Raw genomic sequence first — 21,022 nt, forward strand, 5'->3', positions numbered from 1 at the left:
GTCGTAGCTTACATACCTATTACACTACAACATAAGTAGCCGATGTAAAAATAAGAATCTAAACTTTAATTAAATACCTAATTTCTTTACAACAGATTTATTTATTTCTCCTACCAATTTCACAAGGAGAACCAGAACGAAATGAACAATACCTCCAACTTTTTGTTTCGTCTGACTTAATATAAGCCACAGCAGAGATGGCGCTGCTGCATCTCAAATTTATGCAGATTCGCTTATTGTTTGCGACTAGCTCGCGAATTTTCTGCTTCATTTGAATTCAGCGTTATATTTTTGACTATACTTTCACGTTGCACTTAGTAAACAACACAATATATTTGACTGTATATTTTTTTTTATGTAGGTAGGACACAGTAGGTTTTGTTTTGTTTATTTATTTATGTAGGTAGGACACATGTATACATAACCTTACGCCTATACTCCCAAAAGGTAGAGCAATTGAAATTGCTCAAGTTTTTTAGTGTCACTTTTAGCAATTAAGGAGATGAAAGACAACGGAATTGTGATATTACAATGACAGGTCGCCATACCGTCATCACAATTTAAACCCATTAACATGTTCTACGACATCCGCGGAAGGAAATGGGGTGGTGAAATTCTTCATATGTATAATTCTTCTAATACACTACACGGGGTTCCGGCAAGCTGATAGTCACTCATCCCTTAAGTGTTTTCCGAGAAAATCTACTTATTATTACTAAAAAATACGCATTTCCTGTAGCATAAAGAGTACTTCAGAAAAAGGTACCCCGGTATGGCCTTGATCTATCGAAGTACTGGCGTTAACCTCTAAAAGGTAACAATGGGTCTCGGAATCGATTTAGTCTTATAGTAGTAATAAAAAACTGAAGGCCAAACTATTTCTTACATTGTGTATAACCAGTCTCAGACTAGACATTTTCACTCATTGTACTGTGTTTGTATCTCTGATGGTTTAAAATGCGTCAAATGTATTTATATTAAAGAAAGCTAATTAAGTTTTGGGACTAGGCCGCACTCTGTGAGATGTTGTCCCCCAATATTTCGTCACTCTAGTTCACAATCGTTCACAAACGCGGAAAAAAAGTCTTTTACTTTATGTTTAAATGCACTACTGTACCTACTAATTTTTACAAATTTGTATACAAGGGGGTCTACTTTTCTCTGACTGACTGTATAACCGTGAACAATGGTATCGATTTATTTATTTATAAAACTACTGATGTATTCCATTGTGACTTTTCTATTACAATCCTTAAACTATCAAGATACTTATTCTACTACTATTCGACTTCAGGTCACGTGGAAGCGGAGCCGCTCATGAACCACGCGGACGAGCACGACGGCCGCTACATCGAGGATTACCTCTGGAACGGACAGAAGCCTGGCGTGCAAAGGTCAGTTAGTTAAATTCATACTAAGGGGAAGATAGTTACATGAATAGTGCAACATCAGCTAACCTGGAGAAATGATCGTGACAACCGGGGAGCATAACTGTAAAGGCTGGGCGTCCGCTTAGGCGGAATCGTGCCGCGTCGAATGGAATCCTCATACATTTGAATGCGATTCGACGCGTCGCTAATGGACGCAGTTTCCCAAGAAATAGAATGCATTTCTTACGACGCGTCGAATCGTATTCACCCTTCTTAGGGCTCGATTCGCCGCGGCTCAACTTCGCCTAAGTCCGTTTTCACACTATCCGATCCGATATCGGATGTCGGAAGGATTTTAGTGGAAAAAATCCAAGATGGCGCCTGTAATGTATGGGCTATCGGTCCGACGTCCGATATCGGATCAGATAATGTGAAAACCTAGCGTCTCGCGAGCGTAGCGTTGGGCCAACTGTATAGCAAGCCTGACACCGCGTCGGCGCGACGTCGCCGCGGCGTCTTTTTCCATACAGTTGGCCCGACGCTACGCTCGCAAGACGCTAGTAGGGACACCAGGGTGGCTAGCCGAATGGCACAATCGCTCACGAAACGCTCACGAAACGAAGCGCTAGTAGATATCTATCTCTATCGCGCTTGCGTATTGGCGCGACAGAGCCAGCGGCGTATCGCTTTCGTTTGGCGTTGGAGAAATGCCATTCGGCTACGGGGCCAGGCTTAAGGCCTGAGTGAACGCTCGCTTGCAGCGGGGCGGGCGAGCGTACGCCCACCCTATGAAGCGTCGACTCAGGATACTTGTATGAGCTTCAATCGTTTGACATGCACTCCGTACGCTCTGGCCCAATTTTAGCATGCACACAGGCCTTACACTAAATAACGAGGTGTATTCCTATTGATCTTCGATACGCGGTACACGTTGCTTGTCGCAACTTGGGCTGTTTAATCGGAGATTCTAAAATTAAGCACCAATTGAAACTTTGAAGTAAATGTTGTATGAAAATGGTGACGAGTTATTTCGTCCACTAATATGTTGCATTTGTGTTTCAATTAGTGTCTGTTGATGAAAAATTGTTATCTACTTACAGTACCCTTGATACTTTTGACAACGGTTAACTGATGTTGTGTCAAAAAAATATAATCACATTCAGCATGACTATTACTTAATAAGAAAATATTTAAAACCATCTGTTTCAATCTACCCGTCTGGAAAATGGTTGAATAAAACTAATCAGTTTTAAACTAAAAAGTAACATGATTTTCAGATCAGTAAAACAAGTTATTAATAGTCAAGCCGGAACGCACTGATAACTTGTTATATTTTATATGACTATTATATGACCCCTTTAGTTACTTTAATAATTTCTAAAGATTACTAAAAACCCGTCACTTTTGTAGCCCCATTGTCTACTTCGTTAAAAATCACGAAAATGGCTTCAAGTTAACTTTAAAACATAAGTCACATCAAGTTATTTTTTCTTGGTATTCAATAAAAAAAAATACTTATTCCTATAAGGTCAATACGGGTAAGTGTGTCATAAAGCGAAGTGTTTCTGGCTTTCACTTTTTGCCTTTTTACTCATTGTCAGGTGGGTTTGCGAGTTCATACTTTTGCTACTTGCTATTCACGATTAGTGGTAGACGTATTGAACTCTCAATAAACACTGATCATTGTTTAAACAGGCCTAATGGAAAGGCCAGACACATTTCCCCCTATGACGCACTTACCCTTAACTTTGATGTCATTTTTATTTGCACATAATGAAGTAGACCTCACCTTGGAACTAAAAACTTGGTTCTGACACGAATTTCCAACCCTGTAGCTTCAGCTTATACTATTTCTATAATATTGTGCTTTCATTATATTTCATCCGTCATATTTTTAGATTGTTTCTTGTATATTTTCATTCGTTAGTCATTTTACTTATTAGATACCTATTAATTTTATTCATAGCAATATGAGTAACAATTTTTATCATTTTATGTAATGCGCATGGTAAATTTATTGAATAATTGTAAAATAACAAGTAATTATAAATTACAAGAAACAATTTATTTCATATCTTGTCCACGTATTTTTGTCAGTATTATATCATTTATATCAACCATCAAACAAGCTTTGCTTTTGCTAAAGCAGCTTATTCGCAGCCACTTCGAACATTTGACAAAATTAATAAAATTTAACACCAAACAATTAAATCACAACACACTTATAAAGCAAACATTATATATATTTATCTATTTTATATTAAAAAACCCGTCAATATCCGGACATATCCATGTATTATATTTATATAAAATAGTTCAATCTACTTTTAACCCAGTCATGTACATAAAACCTTTTCTTTTGTAAAAGTAATATTTTAAATCCCCAAACTTTTTCAGGTGAAGGAAAAAAGAGAAAAATCACTGCCGTAGCTTTCAATTCTATATGTCTAGCTTTGTGTACTACTAACCCGAGCGTGCGGGAAGCCTTTAATACGATCACGTTGCTACCATTTAGTGCTATAGTTGTCGTATAATAGCTATATTAGAGAAATAGTGCGTTGTTAGTGCTTAGTGTACAGTGCTCCTGTGACAAGCGCTATAAAGGTCGTACAAGAGGCTCCCCGCACGCCTGTTCTGCCATATCTCCTTCTCTCAATATGCTACTGGGTACCGCAGAACAAGTCTAAATTTCGTTTTTGATATTTGCTTACAACTCTCGACACGGTGGCGGTTCTAGGCCGTTTAGTACTAACACTAGTCCGGAATGACAGCTAATAGTTACATCTTTTATCAATATCGTTGTGTCTTGCACTTTTGTCGATGTGAACGTTCATCAAAATTTTTGTTAGATTATTGTATGTCGATGTATCACCTAACAACACCTGTAACACGTACGCAGCGTCGGCCGGCGCCGGCGCTCCCTCTAGACTCTTCTAGGAAGGCATCCTAACCTCACCATGCGAGCTTAACAATTATTTGAAGCATGTCTCCTCACTGACCCGGCTCGGCGCGAGCTCTTTCTTTTGCCGCATCATCATCGTAAACTCAAACCAAGCGTCTAAGACATGAAATGGAATTTTGCAGAAAATCGACGTTCCGTAGCGCGCTATCGGCCCTCATATCCAACGGGGAGGATCGTTCCAAAGATAATATGAAACGTTACAAAAGCGAGTACAAAAAGAAATTTAGACCGTTCTCTCAGTACGTGTACGAGGCGTCTAAAGGGACGTTTACGAAATGCAGGGGGAAAGGGAAGGTTGACGAGGCCAGCGAGAGGATGTTGAAGGAGTCCGAGGGGGCGAAGGGTGGCGCGGGGGCGCGGGTAGCACCGGCGGCTCCCCCTCCCGCCGACGACAGCGCCGCCACGCTGCGCGCCGCCGGCCTGCAGCCGCTCGGCCTGGCGCAGGGCGACTCCTGGTACCGCGAGGTGCTGGACCTGCGCAAGCGCGCCGGCGAGTACAAGGTCTGCGACCCGAACAGGGATGTTCAGTTCATCGTTTACGATGCCGGCCGAGGCGAAGCTCGACACCCGCGAAGAATCCTCCCAGAGAATCAAAAGAATCGACCGTAACTTATATTTCGTAAAGAGACTGTGCAGAAAAAAATTGCCAGCGGCATTTTTAACCATGAAGTGAACACCCTACATTAATAGAATAGCAGCCTTAAAAACTAAAACTTGAAAAATACCTAATAAATAATAAAAATAAAATCATATCATTGAGACATCACGCAGTAGTCGTTCATGCTTGTAATGTTGCCATTATTTGACAGTACCGCGGATGGGGGACCGAGCTGGCTCCGGAACACATCACACAGCTATACAATAAGCAAATCGAGCTCTGGTACCAGGTGTCCCGCCGGTCCTCCCTATCGGCCCTATCACTCGCTTCCACCAATCACAAGTAAGTGATGCACTGAATGACCACGGGGGACCAAAAGTAAAAGTCGTATACGAGTTTTATAAAGGTCAAAATAATTTTACAATGCCGTTAACACTTCAAAGGGTACCTATAAACAAAGAAGTAGTGAGTTTTAAGCAAATGTATATAATTGGATATATGTCTATTAATATAATATTATATGCTATATTTTTGCTTCTGGTCCTTCAAACCGGATACGCTTATATTTTTAAGTTTGCAATAAGGCGATAAGCATAAGGATGGCTTGTCGCAATGAGCCGAACACATGCCATGTAGCTTAGTTTATCATCAGCCTTGAATCTTATTATCTTATAGCACCTTTATAAGCTATTTATATGACCATTATCGAAATGCAATGTAGTAAGTCAACATGAGCAATTGAGCATGTCAAAATAATGAAGAAGGTCAATTACGTATTATTTATGACCATTAACTTTTGTAACAGTTGATTTTACCAGTCACAACTGTTTTATATATATGATGAAAGTGTAGAAGGATCAACGAATGCTTGTACACTTCACATACTATTTAAACAGATAAATTTTTTCTCTTGACCCTGTCTTTTACCCCAAATAAGGTTTTACACTCCAAATCAATCTAAACAGTCTTAAGCTGTGAAAAAGAGCAATGCAATAAAGAAAAGTTTCCAAAATTGCGAGTGTTCTCATGAAAATTGATTGCCAAGTTTTAGGATTAATTTCTGGGGTATTAAGTAGATGAGGTGATAACAAATGCCGATCAAAGGTCAAATGAAACGATTACCATACGTAACCTTAAAGAAAATATTTTCAAACACAACTTCCATGAGAATTTCCTCATGAAAAATTCCAGTCACCCGTTGACCACGAGCGCTGTAAAGTGTTCAAATCGTCGGGATGTCTTGTAAATTCATTATAAGCGATATAATCCGTTTCCATAGTTTTATTTCATGAATGAGGTGGCACACTCAAAGGTTATGACAGATGGCGCCACCCTATTAGTCCATTGCACAGATAAAGAATTTCATACATGAGAGCGAGAAGATGATGTTTTTTCTCTCTCACTCATATGAATGACAGTGACATGCCTAGACACTTGCACAGGCGCCGCCTGGCGGGATAAATTGTCAGTGTGCCTCCTCATTACCAGTAATTTACAGAGATTTGGAATACGTTCTGCAACTTGTACTTACATTGCTAGTCATACGGGTTTTCTCTCTAGGGCGCTACCACGAGACGAGAAAGACGGGAAGGACTCGAAGAACCACTCACCCAAGAAGTACCGGTCCTTCCGTTCAGCGCCGCACCAGTCCATCCACGCCAAGCTGCAGGAAGCGCGGGCGCAGGAGCGCTCCCCGCACAAGACATCGCCGCAGAAGCAGAGGAAAAAGCTGCAGGGGCACAGCTTCGATGAGGGGGCTCAGGACGGTAAGAATATTCTTCTTCTCTTCTTTAACTTAGCGTTTTCCCGGTCTAGTGTCAGGGTCCGCTTTCATGCTCAGTCTTCTTCACTTTGCCCGGTTTTCGGCGTACGTCCAACCAGCGCTTCTTACGGCCCATCAACATGTGAGCGGCAGCCATCTTTCCCATCGCTGTGTCTCGCTCCAATGTTCGGCCGCTGCCCACTGCTATCGCGCTTATACCAATGCCGTGAATGATACGTTAACAATAGTAATAATAACACAGGCGTAGGGATGTGATGAACTGATGACCCCATCGCCCTACTGGTTTTCACCAATCAGTCAACGCAGGGCAGCTTGTGGCGAGCTGTTGGGGAACAGTGACTCCAACGTACCCTGGTCCTATATCGAGTGGTCCTGGAGAGTGCTATTAGCAGTAAGGTGGTATCATTTGTCACCATATCTGTCACGTTCTAACAAGTATATAAGTGCGAAAGTGACGTATGACTGTAGAACGAAAGGTCAAATAAACTCACTTTTTATCAAACCTAACATAACTAACGTTGTTTTCATGCCTCAAAGAACAGACACTAGGCACAAGTGAAAAAAATTCTCCGGGATAATCTCAGTAATAAGGTAGCCGCAACAAAGAAGAAGTAAAAGCTGTCATAATTAATTATAATTAACAGCGCAGTATTAGTTCTCATCTACAAAAATCTAATTCGCATTTCTACAACATGGCAACACTTTTGGCTGGCAACATGGTTTGCCAGATTGTTTTTAGATCTTGGGAGCCTGGGGTCCGCTTTGACAAATAATCCCAAGATTTGGCGTACGCGTAGTTTTACGAAAGCGACTGCCTCTGACATTCCAACCCTTGTTAACTAGGCCTTATTGAAATTAGTCTGGTTTCCTCACGATGTTTTCCTTCACCAAAAAGCGACTGGCAAAGATCAAATGACATTTCGCACATCAATTCCGAAAAACTTATTGTTACGAGTCGGGGTTCGAACCCGCGACCTCCGGATTAAAGTCGTACGCTCTTACTGCTAGGTCACCAGCGCTTCAGGGGACGTCATGGCAGAATGCTAGCGATCCCTAGACGTCCCCTACACGACAGTGCAGGCTAAACCGATGTGGGTTTAGTGGGTAGGACGTTTCCCCCCCTTTCTCAACAAGATAATGGTATGGGAGATGAGAGTCCCACATAACCCCCGAAATCAATGGGGGTATGCGTAACAGCATTACCACATCGTTAAAAAAAAAAGGTCACCAGCGCTTAATCTAGGCCACCAGACCTTATTAACCATTACATCACTATTTCCAGGGCCAAAGACCGGCGAGCCGCGCGAGTTCCGCTCTCCGCGGCGGCGCCCGCGCTCGGCCGACCCGGCGCCCGCGCACGCGCCCCCCGCGCCCCCGCGCACCCCGCGCCGCGCCACGCCGCCGTCGCCAACGGACACGACGCGCCGCGCCCGCCCAAGCCCACTGGTAATTAATGACACTAAACAATACACGTTAAACTTTCCTGACACATATTCAAATAATTCAGCAATTCCCGAAAAGTTTATACATTAGGATCACGTCTCCAATTTTGATAAAAATTGGTAGGCTGATAGTAGTGATAGTCCATGATGCTGAACAAGATCCACTAGGTTTCCCAAAATCTCCTAGGTAGTTTGTATGAAACCTTCCTTTTTTGTTACTGAAAATGTATAGAAATCTGGTAAACAAGGAAGGTTTCATACAAACTACCTGGGACATTTCGGCAAACCTAGTGGATCTCGCTCAGCATCGTGGACTCTGTCAGCTTACCAATTTTTATCAAAATCGAAAACGTGATCCAAATGTACAAATATTTCGGGAATTGCTCAATTAATGAATCTACGGTTGTACTCACGTTATTATACTACTACTGCTGCGACATGTTTCGGGCCAATTTTTTAGAGGCCCCTACAGGAGTTCTCGCGGCGGCTAAACTCCGTGCACTGACCGCGCCGCTCGCCGCTCCGCCCGCTGTGCGAGCAAACAAAATGTCGCAGCAATAACGTGAGTACAACCGTATATTCATTAATTGCAGTAAACAATCATTCACGGATAATTTCATTAGACGATTTTCTTCTGAAGAATGTGCCCGAAAAATATCATAGGCCAACACACACAATATAATTATGTAGGATCAAGGGCGGCTCACTCCGCGATTTTATCGCCGCGCTACAAGTACATGCCGGCGGCCGCGAGTTCGCGGCCTAATCAGGGGTGGCGCGCGTTCTCACGGAACGCACGTTCGCACTTTCTAATGTTACTTTACGTCGCGAGTTTTTTTTAAGGTTCATATGCGATGTCCGCGTGTGGAATGGCTAATAATGCTTAGTTAAATAGATATCATGAATAAAATAAATACCATGGGACATGTTTACACAGATCTACCATTGATTAAGGCCCCGAAAAGATTCAATAAGGCTTGTGATATTGGAACTTAAACAAAAATTTATAAATACTATATATTTATACCTAGAAAGTACCCACGACTTGAATATAATAGTATAACATTTTATCTGAGTATTAAATCGTTTTAATCCGTAGGGAACCCTATCGCCGGGCGTCGCGCACGTGCGGCTCGTTTCTTTGTTAGAATTTTGTAGGCATTTAAAAAGGCGGCATGTCGTGAACATCAAAGCAGTGGGCCTTCTGTACTTGTACTATTATATATTCTGTGGTAGGATATTGATCGTGGGCGTCTCCTGAAGTCCAAAAACTTAAGTTCACTTTTATTGCAGAAATAGTCGTGAACGTAAGGACAACCTATCATTTTCTAAATGATTCTACAAGTTTGCTTAATATTAAAATATTAAGCTCCCCCCCCCCCCACACTCTAGCGTCCAAGCGTAGCGTCGGCCAACTGTATGGCAAAGCCGTCTGCCTGGCACCGCTGATAGCAGCAGGCCCAGTTGGCCCGACGCTACGCTCGCGAGACGCTAGATGTGGGGGGGCTAATATGTAACAAGAGACTGTCAAACCACAAAATACTCTTACCTGTATTTAGTTAATAATACTTCATACTTTTAGACGCCAGTTCTAGCTAACTTTCGTTGTCTATTTATCATACCATAGAGAATGATTCAAAACTTCTTCAGTGTATAGAAGAGTTCCAAATGTTGTGCTCCTGCCTGATGCCTGTACCCTACCCCATGTCATCTTTATAATGAGAATATAGCTCTACTGTAACTAACCATTAAAATCCATTGGGTCTATAGATTTTGCACGAGAGCTTCGTGACAATACCTCATCCTCGATATAGACTGTCTCTTTCTGATTAATACAATTAGAACAAGTAAGGTAGTCTATTTTACTGTCACGATGCTCCTGTGCTTTTATCTAGTCCCTTAAAGTTCACAGTAATGAACTAGAAAAACAATACGTTCAACTTCACTGAAAAATGAGAGCTTAGTCTTTCCCGTTTTTTGCTGCAGAACTCTTTGCGACTACCAGACCTGTTTACCTACCAACCACCCCCATGAAATGATTTTCATTTAGCTAGCTAGTAGCTGTGATCTTCCACATCTCATAGAACCTAGAGCGAATTCTCATTATGCAAAACATGTTCAGTAGAAATTTCTTCTGTAGGTTTGGCGTTGAGTAGAGGGGCTAATAGTAGGGTTAGGTCGTCGAGGGGCGGACGGTCGCCGTCGGCGCCATCTAAAGTCGTCAATGGGGTCACAATTGGGATCAATGGGGTGAATGGGGCCACAGGAACGCCAGGCCGGGGCCGCCGCAGCCGGAGCGTATCGAAAGTGGGCATAAAACTGGGTGCGTACCAACCTGTGACTGTTGCGTCGGCGCTCTCTTGAGTGGGTCCAGCTTTTCTCTTTTGTTTTCTGTCGTGAAAGATTTGGGCCCGAACGATCGGTCTTTTGCGACAGGTGAGTAAGATGGGAAAAGACTGAAGGGCTTTTCTTGAGGGATACGATGAAATATGTTCCGTATAATGAATCAGAATGGGCGACTTTTCAGCTTATCCCGCAATAAAAACCCTTCAATCATTCCCCACCTTACCTACAGTGAAATTAGTGTTTCAATGGTTATTTATCATTACTTCTCATATACCTATACGTCTTTCTAACTTTAACCTCTGCAAGATTTCGTTACAGTTTTTATTCTGAGTCAAATTTCATCTCAAAGCTTCTATTTAATTTGCCATGTTAAGTTTTTCTCTATCAATCTTTAATCCAGTAATGACAACTATTGAAACACCTAGGTCTTTGCCTGATTTTTGAATGATTTGAATACGAAGCATTCGTGTCCCATGCCTTGTTCTAATTTGGTTCAGCATGAGTGTTGCTTGTTGCTTGGTTTCAAAATTGTCGAGGTTCAAGTTTGCGTCAACGCAACGTCGGTCAGCACCGATTGGGAATGGCTTCACAGTGTGACTCGATTCTTATTTAACGTGAACTTGGTAACGGGAAATTTAACCTTATGAAAGCAGTTGTATAAGGACTTTTACAAAATTAAGACTTATTTTGAAATAACACAGCCACTTAGAATCACGAGCTCTTTCAATAAGTACTAATAGGAGAAAAAAGTGTCCCGAGGGTTTTTTCCCCATTCCATGACCTATTTTTTATACATTTTGTATGGGGGTAACGGAATGGAAGGTTTGAAAAATGTATGGAAGTCTTGGGACATTCTTTTTTCTCGTAGCAGGATCGAAAGACCCAGCGATTCTGAGTATGAATTGCGTAAAAAATACCCATGTCACAAAAAAGTGAGGTAGACAACTTTGAAAAAAATGGCCCTTATACAGCTTCTATTAGTTATTTTACAACTTATGTATAATTATTATACTTACACTAAGCGCTAGGTGATAAGTGAACTTCAAATTTATTGTACTTAAGTTATAGGTTCGATTTCCCAGAATGAAAATCGAGTAAACGTTATACAAGAGTCGTAATGTTTGTACGTCCGTGTGTCACCCCACGAGCACCGTCACAGTAGATTTTTGGGGAAAACTTTAACTGTAAATATATTAAAAGGGTAAATAAATTGATAAAGAAGTCTAAAGAAATGTATAACAATAAATAAAATATTGTGTTACTAAATAATAGGATGTTTTAAAACTTTGAGCATTGTATGTACTCGATACATTATGGAATCAGTAAAATAGCTTGCTGGTTCATATTAACTACATTCATGTATAGTGAAATTAGTGAATAACCAGACAAGTCTGATTCTATCATTTTACTCACATCATCCTCCTTGCGTTATCCCGGCATTTGCCACGGCTCATGGGAGCCTGGGGTCCGCTCTGTCATTTTACTCACAATTATGTAAAATAGACGAATGGTATTATTTTTTTGCATGCAATGTGTTTTGTTTATTAGGTAGGTACCTACTCAAATAAATCAGGGTGCTCAACCCGTATGCATTTAGGGGCACATACATAAATTTTGTACCTACTAGTATTAAGTAGGTACTTGCACCATTTTAAGGAAATATACCATCCTGATTTATCGTTAGGTACGCAGTGAAATCTATGTTAGAGTTAGAAACCTGCAAATAAACTGTTCACCCTTTAATCTGATTCTTTAAAACATGTTTTCTAGACTGTTCATTGTTGTTTTGTTTTTTTCTTCTTCATTTACGTTTTACAATTCAAAATTAAACTTGTAATGTCACCCATTATTTCTGTTTGACCACATAGACTACCATAATTGTATCGGCAATTGAAAATGTATAAATTTAAATCACTTAACCAAGTACGTACTGCCTACTTGTTGCAATCCCTAAATTTACGTAAAAACAACACAGTCCCTAAAAATCACACATCATTACACCATCACTAAGCCAAGTCGTATAACTAGGGCTGCCATCTCGAATTTCGCCAAACCCGGACAAAAATTTAAAAAAACCCGGACATTTGGCGTAAATCGCATTTTTTCCCCGGACAAGTCCGAAAATATTTTTAAAAACCCTAAAAACAGGGTGGCTAGCCGAATGGCACAATCGCTCACGAAACGCTCACGAAACGAAGCGCTAGTAGATATCTATCTCTATCGCGCTTGCGTATTGGCGCGACAGAGCCAGCGGCGTATCGCTTTCGTTTGGCGTCGGAGAAATGCCATTCGGCTACGGGGCCAGGACCTTTAATTTTCATCTATTTATTTTTTTATTTCAGACAATGTGTAACTTGCAATAAACAAAAACAAAAAAAAATTGTATTACAAATTATTTGTATGTAAACTGATATTAGTTAATCAGTTAACTTCAATTCGCTGAAGTAATTTTTATTAAGCAGAAACGTCTGCTAACGATTCTAAACATTTTTATATTAAAGGAAAAAATGGAAAAATTTACGCTTCCGGTGGGACTTGAACCCGCACCATTTTTGCAATCCGTGCAATGCTCTTACCAAATGCAAATGCTCTTGCTGTTCAATTCGCTGATAAATAATTAAATTCAATGAGGTGTTTCCTTACATGAAAAGTGTCCGGGTTTTCCCCGGACACTTCTTGACACCCCGCCCGGACGGCCCCCGGACGGCCTCCGAACTAGGACAAATCCGGGGAAACCCGGACGGATGGCAGCCCTACGTATAACCAACATTACCGCCGACTTTTTGAGACAACGACTTCTGGCAACTTGTTGCAATGCCATTTCTGAAACCACACAGTCCCTTAAAAGTGCACAACAATCACCGAAAAATCCTTGAGCTACCAACCATGTCGTATAAGTGATGTATGTATTTATCCGACATCACCGCCAACTCTTTCATGCGACGACTACTGACCTGACTGCTATGCCTAATCAAACCTTACAGCAATCTAAAGTCACTCAATCTAAAAAGTCCCTTATAAGTACACAATTACCATCACAAATATTTGAGCTTCCCAGCTCCCCGCTCCACGTAGCCGAATGGCATTTCTGCGATGCGAAATGCGGCATTTCGCATCGCAGAAATGCCATTCGGCTACGAGGCCAGCTGTAGGGACCATCCACACTCATAAGACGCATGTCTTGCGGCGCGCAACGGACGTCTCCGCCACGCCGCCCGAATGTAATTCAAAAATCGTCTCCTCAGTACATTTTGTATAGGAAGGACGTAAGACCCGCCCCCAGAAGCGGAGACGTCCGTTGCGCGCCGCAAGACATGCGTCTTATGAGTGTGGATGGTCCCTAAGATTATAAGCGCTGTATAACCGACATCACCGCCGACTCTTTCAGACGACGACATTCCCGCGCACCGCAGCGCGTCCGTCGCAAAGGACCACTTCTTTGACGACTCCCCCGTCGTCAAATCGCCACCGGAACCCACTCGCGTCAAGTCTCCTGAGCAGATGAACATGCGGTCCCCAGACCCGGTCAACTGGACCGTGCCCCTGGACACAGGGAAGACGTTTACCGTCACTCAGAACGTCAAGAGCGGTGAGTTGGGCCTGCTTAGGGTGCTAGGTGGCAAGTGTAGTTAAACGTGAAACTAATTTTACGACTGTTATACCTACCTACAATCACAGGCATTATCGCACAACAGTAATGACCGCAAAAATATTTGACACAATATTGTATTTAAAATATTGTAATAAAAACACAAAATACGTTTATTACCATGGCACAAAAATAGATCTATGGCAATGGAAAAAAAAACAAAAACTAAGAATGAAAATGTATGCAAATTCACTTAAGCTAAGTACATTTTTCGTGCTTTCGTTTCGTGGAGGAGGAATTTCTAGAGCCATGAAAACGTGTCAGTTATTTTTATTTTATGCAGTTATACTTTTGTGCAATGTTATTGCCGGTGACTGTTACCACTCTTAAGGCCGCTGTACACATGGGGCCAACGGTTAGACCAACCCTTGGTGGAACCCCTTGGCCAAGCGTGTAGAGGACTACTTGGCCGTATTTTGGCAGTTGGCGCTAGCGCTGGCCGGCCAACCGACTGGTGTCGGTTTTTTGTCCACCTATCAAAGGATCTTGGCGCCAATGGCCAACTGCGTTCACACGTTGGCGCCTCATCAATAATAGTGTTTATTTTAGGAAATACAATACCCTTGCAAATGTTTAATGTATTGGCTAAAAAAATAAATGTGCTTATCATAATATTCAAAAAATTGTTAATATTTCAGATAATTTAATTTTATCACGAGGTTATTATTTATTTATTAAATTTTGCTGACAACGTGAATGACCTAGAATTATCTAGCGTTTTCCATTCTACGTCCATCTTTTATGAAGGGCCAATGCCCAAGTGATTGGTTCACCAATGTGTAAACAGCGACTCTTATCTTGGCCAAGGGGGTGCTCCAAGGGTTGGCCCCATGTGTACAGCGGCCATAAATAAAGATAGACTTAAACGTGTAAATTAAAAAAAAAAGTTTCTTTTTAATTACGTATATGCGCTTGGTCTTTCAAGACTGTTGTGATTAGATTTCGGCGGTTTTTGTAAATACATTTAATTGAACTGAAAAGAAAACGTAAAAAAAGTTTCACATAAATTAGTTCTGTATAAAAGAGTATCTTTTTCGCACTTAATTTTGGTGATGGTTTTGCGTAATGTAGATGATATTTTTTTTAATAATAGGCATAAGTATAAGTTTTTGTACATAGGTAGGTACCTATTTTAAACGCTTTTTCATCTTTTTATAAAGTTAGGTTACTTACTGTTGTTATAAACGCTTTCATTTTAGCTAGAATACTATGTACACCTAATAAATGTAAATCGTTTTTTGTTGTTACATACTTGAAATCTTTTTCTACTAATATTCTGGTAAAGCCACTTCGTCGGTACAAATAGAGGCGAAATGTAAGTTGTCTGCAGGAAGAGGTAACTCTTCCCGCCTACATGTTTTAAATTTCCTTTCTTTTCTACTGACAAAATGTCTTGCCAAACTATGTATGTAACAGGTAATAAATTTACGTAGACTTTAGATTTTTTTTATTTAACTATCGGAGAAGATACTCTTTTCAGATAAGTATAATATAGTAATTTAAATTAAGGTCGGTTGTTAGCCCATAATGTAGGAAAAATAAGTTATTCAATACCTAGACAAAATTAACCAGAGACAATCATGCCATCACACATTCATTTCATTTGGTTATAACTTTTTTTTTATTCCTTACCATGTTTTGTCTTATATTTACTTATACGAATCTAGTTGATTCGTGAAAGAGAGAGAAGAGTATTTAGTATTTTTTTAACTAAGTACCTATATATTTGATAAGTGGATTTCTATGGCGATTCATTAATAAAAAACTTGGTATCTACAACGCTAAAATAGACAAAACATTTTTTTTATTTACACTTTTTTTAATAAGCCAGTAAAAAACTACCATTCATTGTATGACGTGTGATTATAGTATAGCAACACTAGCATAACGGTAGAGCTTGCCACACACCAATTTGATTCAAAACACACGATCATTCGTATTTAGAACACAAAACTCATTAAACGGCATTATCCATTTCAAATAACATCGCATATTTAATTTCAGATCATCTTATAGAACATTTGATTTTAACTTATGTCCGCAAGACAATCTTAGTGAAATAGTTATTTGTTATACAAGGGGGCAAAGTTGTATTTTAACGCCGAGTGTGGAATTGAAAAACGAGCAAGTGAAAGGATCAAATCAAATCAAATCAAATATCTTTATTGCAGTAATATTACACATTACATTTGCTTTGGTTTATTGCAGTAATATTACACATTACATTTGCGTGGTTCAACTATAAAAAAGGATTCTATAGTTGAACCACGAGCGAAGCGAGTGGTTCGAGAATAGAATCCTGAACTTGCGAGTTTTTTTAACACACGAGAAGTAAAATACATTTGCACCCGAGTGTAACACAAAACTTTTCCCCTCACTATAGCGAGGAAACTACAACGCAAAAAATGCGTTTATCACTGCTTCCAGTAGTTCCACAGGTGGTAAATCATCTTTATTACTAGATTCGCCTACTCTTATCAATTTTAAAGCAGTTAATTTGACTTTATTCAAGGTCAAATTACTTTACCCACTAGTGGATAAAATGCGTTTTTACCAGCTGGTATTAAAGGACAAAACACGTGTTTCCGAGCTAGTGAGGGGAAAAATAATTAACCTCTAGAGTCCCACTAAGTAGTACTAAATAAATTGCATTGAACTTGAAATCAAACTTAAATGTTTGTTTGCCACCATGTGGTATAAAAAGATCATCAGTTTTATTTCGTAAGTACTTTGATACAATTTAATTACCAATTTAACTCTTGGTGGCCCCCTAGCACTTAAAATAAAATAGCAAAAACTAAACGCAACCATTTTGACATATTACAGAAAGTGGCGCGAAAATTCGACCATAGACACGTTGCGCAAATTAAAAAGTCTAACGCCATCGCCATTTTGTTTTGCGGACATAGAACGTAACGTTACTCACGTTTCACATCACCGGCCATACAACTCGCTCACCACATTTCAGATGAGACCGTAAAGCGCCCTAGCTCAGAGTTTAAGGGTGCGTCGATGGCAGAAGACGGACCCAAGGCCCAAGGTACGCCGACCACCGCCGTCGCCTAGTCATCGCCACAGTGTGACAGACCATGCGACAGTGAACTCTCAGACAAAGTCTCGAGATCACTGCCACATAAGCAACACACACGATCGACACCAGAAAACTATAATCTGTTTTATATAATTATATTTATTCGATAGTTCATGATTAAATTGTGTTAATCCAATAATTGAAATGCTTTTATTCATTTATCCGTGCTCTGCTGAGGCGTCGAACACGTATGTATCCACTTGTCCGTGTGTGTGTCTGTTTCGATGTTTGCGTGCACTTCACTTATTTCGCACTTATTGATTCATCATTGGCTCTCAGGTGCTCAATTGGCAAGCGTCTATCTGTGATCCTTTAAAAAAATCCTATTTGTAGTCTGCTTGTGCTAAGTTAATAATATTGTCCTTATATTTTTGTATTTAAACTGAATCTGGATCTTAGAGATCTGGTAGAATCGCAGTAGGTATTATTTATTATTTAACAAACGCTCTATTCTCAAAATTATCTACGACGATAAAACATAGAGCACTTGTCACTATCACAGATAAACGCATAAACAATCAAATTGAACATCTATGATGTCACCTCACTTTGCATGCTGCCTGCCCAGGCTATTGAATTCAGTCGATTCAACATTATTTCGTTCAACATTTTTCATCGATTATTTTTTCAGTCAACTAAGCCATTGTGTCTGTTTTAGCCAACATAGTATAATTTAGGTCGTTTACCTACTGACTTGATTGAATAGTTCTTCGGTAGACATATAATATGTATCGGGAAGATGCTAGTTCGAAAGAATGAACGATATTGTATATTTATGTACCTACTTAGTAAGTACTTAATGACGCGTTATGATTGTCACGCTAATCATACAATAATTATGTTATAATTCAGCTATAGATTTAATTGGCATCTTTTTGAATACTTCGTTATCGTTACATCCAAATAAACAATTATTCATAACAACCATAGTCTAAAAATTATATGAAACCTTAGAAGAGCTTCCATAAGAGAGGTCTGTTCCTAAAGTCCTAAAGTAAAAAGGTAGAAATATATTATCTACTGTAGATATTTTGAAGCTAATTTCATCTCATAATAATCTAATTTCATCTAAAGCTAATTTCATCTTATAGTACCATTATAGAAATTAGCTTGCATGTCTGTTATTACTAAATTACAAAAAAAAAAGATTATTTCATTCTTTGATATTTCGAATTCTGGTTCTCCATTTGAGAGACGCATGTTGTATAAAGTTCTTTCTTGACTTTTAACGGATTATCTTAGATTATTTTGAGTATTTATAAACAAAACGTGGGTCTATATTATTATATTTAGATCACTAGGCAGGCCCCGTAGCCGAACGGCATTTCTACGACGCGAAACGAAAACGAAACTCCTCGAAAGGTAGTCTGGCTATGTCGCGCCAATGCGCAAGAGCGATAAAGATACGAGTAAATATCTACGAGCGTTTCGTTTCGTGAGCGTTTGTACATTCGGCTACGCAAGCGGATAAGTACTTATTGTGCTTCATAATGTATTGCGGAGAAGTAAGTACCTTTATAGAAGCACCAAATATACTCGTAGGTAGAATATCAATGTTAATTCAAAGAAATGCTAGGTTATTGTATAATAAAATAATATAACTAGATGTTGTTCAATATCTACATGTGCTTAGTGTTAAATAGGAAGTTTCAAATAGGATATTAAATTAACGTATTGTTTTTCGCCTAAAGTTCATTCATAAACCAAAGATTCCAATTAATAAAGACAGTTTTTCATTATAATATTCTCATTTGAAACTTCCTCTTCCAGATTCTCCTAAAGCACTTGACTAAATGTACCATCAACTGTTTCCAGAAATCGCTCCAATCCACCACCAGCAGATGTCGCCCATTCGCTCGCTAAAGAAGAGCGACTCCCCGAATAGTCTCAGCAAGCGCACCGACAAGACCCCCACCACCCCCGTCAGCCTCACCCCCATCGACGAGACCAAAGCCCTCGACATGAACAAACTGAACGGGGTCAACGGAGTCAACGGGGTTAACAGCAATCAGCTGACCCCAGAAACCCCCGTGCAGGACTTTAAAGAAGTCGTCAAGAAGTCCACTGAAGCGACTCAAGTCGCTCCAGGGGTAGTCGATACGACTGTAGTGAACGACGGGCCGACGGACGGTCTCACCGCCGCCGAGGTACTCGACAGGGCCCGCACGAGATTCGACAAGTTCTGGGGAAAGAAAGAGGAAGACAACGTGTAGATTGGTCAGGAATTGTTCGAGTTCAATATTGATTGGATTTGGAGTATTTTAACGAGATGTTGGTCGAGTCGTTTTATTGGGCTGGATATGCGACTGTACGCTTCCTTGTGATTTGTATGTTACAAGATATTCGCGGCATTGTTGAATGTCTATGGTATGCAATGCAACTGCATAGTTTGTGGTTTTGAGCTTGTTTATATCTGATTGGATTAGAAATTAAGGTCTTGAATATCTGAAAATATTGACTGGATTATTTTGTAATGTAAATCAAAATCTAAGCTCAATTTGAACAACGTGCAATATTGAACATTGGACAGGAACGTAGGAGAAATAAATGCAGTATTTAAAAACTGTTAACTTAAGATAATGCTTCGCTTTATAACGACGACTGTAATACGTATGTATTTTAATATTTATTTAATGTTATGATGGATCACAGTCTATTTAATAGGAGTGTGGTGGCTTGTGATAGTAGCGTTGAATATTTAATAACTTCGTATTAAGTATGATTTGATTTTATTATCTAAAATATTGGATACCTACGTGGTAAGATGTTTCAGGTAAAGCCACGTCGCACTTTTTCGCAAGGTCCCTAACCATTTCTCTCATTCAGTTGAAATCACTGCCTATAAAAACATAAATATGTATATCTATATGTATTTAAAGTTATAAGTTCTATTCACTGATTCATTTAGTAACAATATACAAGTAAATCTGTATTGTTTATTTTCTTAAACTATTATTAATAGATTATTTTGTTACTTTTATTTACTAAACTGTATGTATGTATAAATAGGAATATCATATGTATGTAAGTATAAAATTTTATATAAAAATGGCTAATCCCGAAAGAAAATAAAATAAATAAATCATTACTACGTAAACGTACTAAGTTACATTCTACGGGTGAACGAGGCGAGTCGTGTTAGGTAGGTACTTAACCTAAAACCGCAGATGATTCAAAATTTTATTTATTTACTTCGATATTAGCACAACTAAACCGTCCAACCAAAAAAAGTATTATTGTCGAAATTTTAATATGATTTATTTGTAAATTAAACATTGTTTTAATTTTTTGCCACCTTGAATCCGAACAAGCATTAATCAGCCAATCGCAGCACTTTACTATTTGGCGCGATTTCATCACTTTTAAGAAAAACTTTGTTGTCTTTGCTTTAGTTCTCAAAGAAAACTGTACCATAATTTCTTGACATCATTTTATATAATTTTGTCCGATAAATAATAACTAAAAATGGATATAACAAGATTTACACGAAATTCTTGCCGTTTCTGTTTAACTGAAAGTGATTTCAATGTGTCCCTACTCGGCAACTATGCCAGGAAAACCCACATAGTGGAAAAAATCCTAGCTACTTTGAACGTCGGTGTAGAAGACACAGATCCGCTCACGACGATCTGCTACAAGTGCGCAGGCAACGTTGAGAGGTATTACGATTTTGTAACAGTTATAAAGAAGAGTCAGAATCGCCTGAACTGCAACAAACGCGAGCGTAACCTAGGCCTATTGGATGAGTCCTTCAATCGCCGTCGCGTGACCTATGTGAGAG

General features: G+C 39.6%; 1 protein-coding gene across 1 annotated transcript in view; it reads left to right on the plus strand.

Moving 5' to 3' along the window:
* LOC125237336 overlaps positions 1–20,181 on the plus strand; it is a 106,169-nt gene extending 85,988 nt beyond the window's left edge. The window contains exons 7-15 of the mRNA XM_048144330.1: positions 1,295–1,394; positions 4,455–4,833; positions 5,142–5,272; positions 6,491–6,696; positions 7,996–8,151; positions 10,296–10,478; positions 13,890–14,090; positions 17,119–17,190; positions 19,057–20,181. Coding sequence (XP_048000287.1) covers positions 1,295–1,394; positions 4,455–4,833; positions 5,142–5,272; positions 6,491–6,696; positions 7,996–8,151; positions 10,296–10,478; positions 13,890–14,090; positions 17,119–17,190; positions 19,057–19,454 — 1,826 coding nt within the window. The 3' untranslated portion in view covers positions 19,455–20,181. The remainder of the gene's footprint in view (positions 1–1,294; positions 1,395–4,454; positions 4,834–5,141; positions 5,273–6,490; positions 6,697–7,995; positions 8,152–10,295; positions 10,479–13,889; positions 14,091–17,118; positions 17,191–19,056) is intronic.
* Positions 20,182–21,022: the final 841 nt, after the last annotated feature.

This window comes from Leguminivora glycinivorella, chromosome 21 (assembly GCF_023078275.1).
Source record: "Leguminivora glycinivorella isolate SPB_JAAS2020 chromosome 21, LegGlyc_1.1, whole genome shotgun sequence".
In the NCBI taxonomy this organism is placed as follows: Eukaryota; Metazoa; Arthropoda; class Insecta; order Lepidoptera; family Tortricidae; genus Leguminivora; species Leguminivora glycinivorella.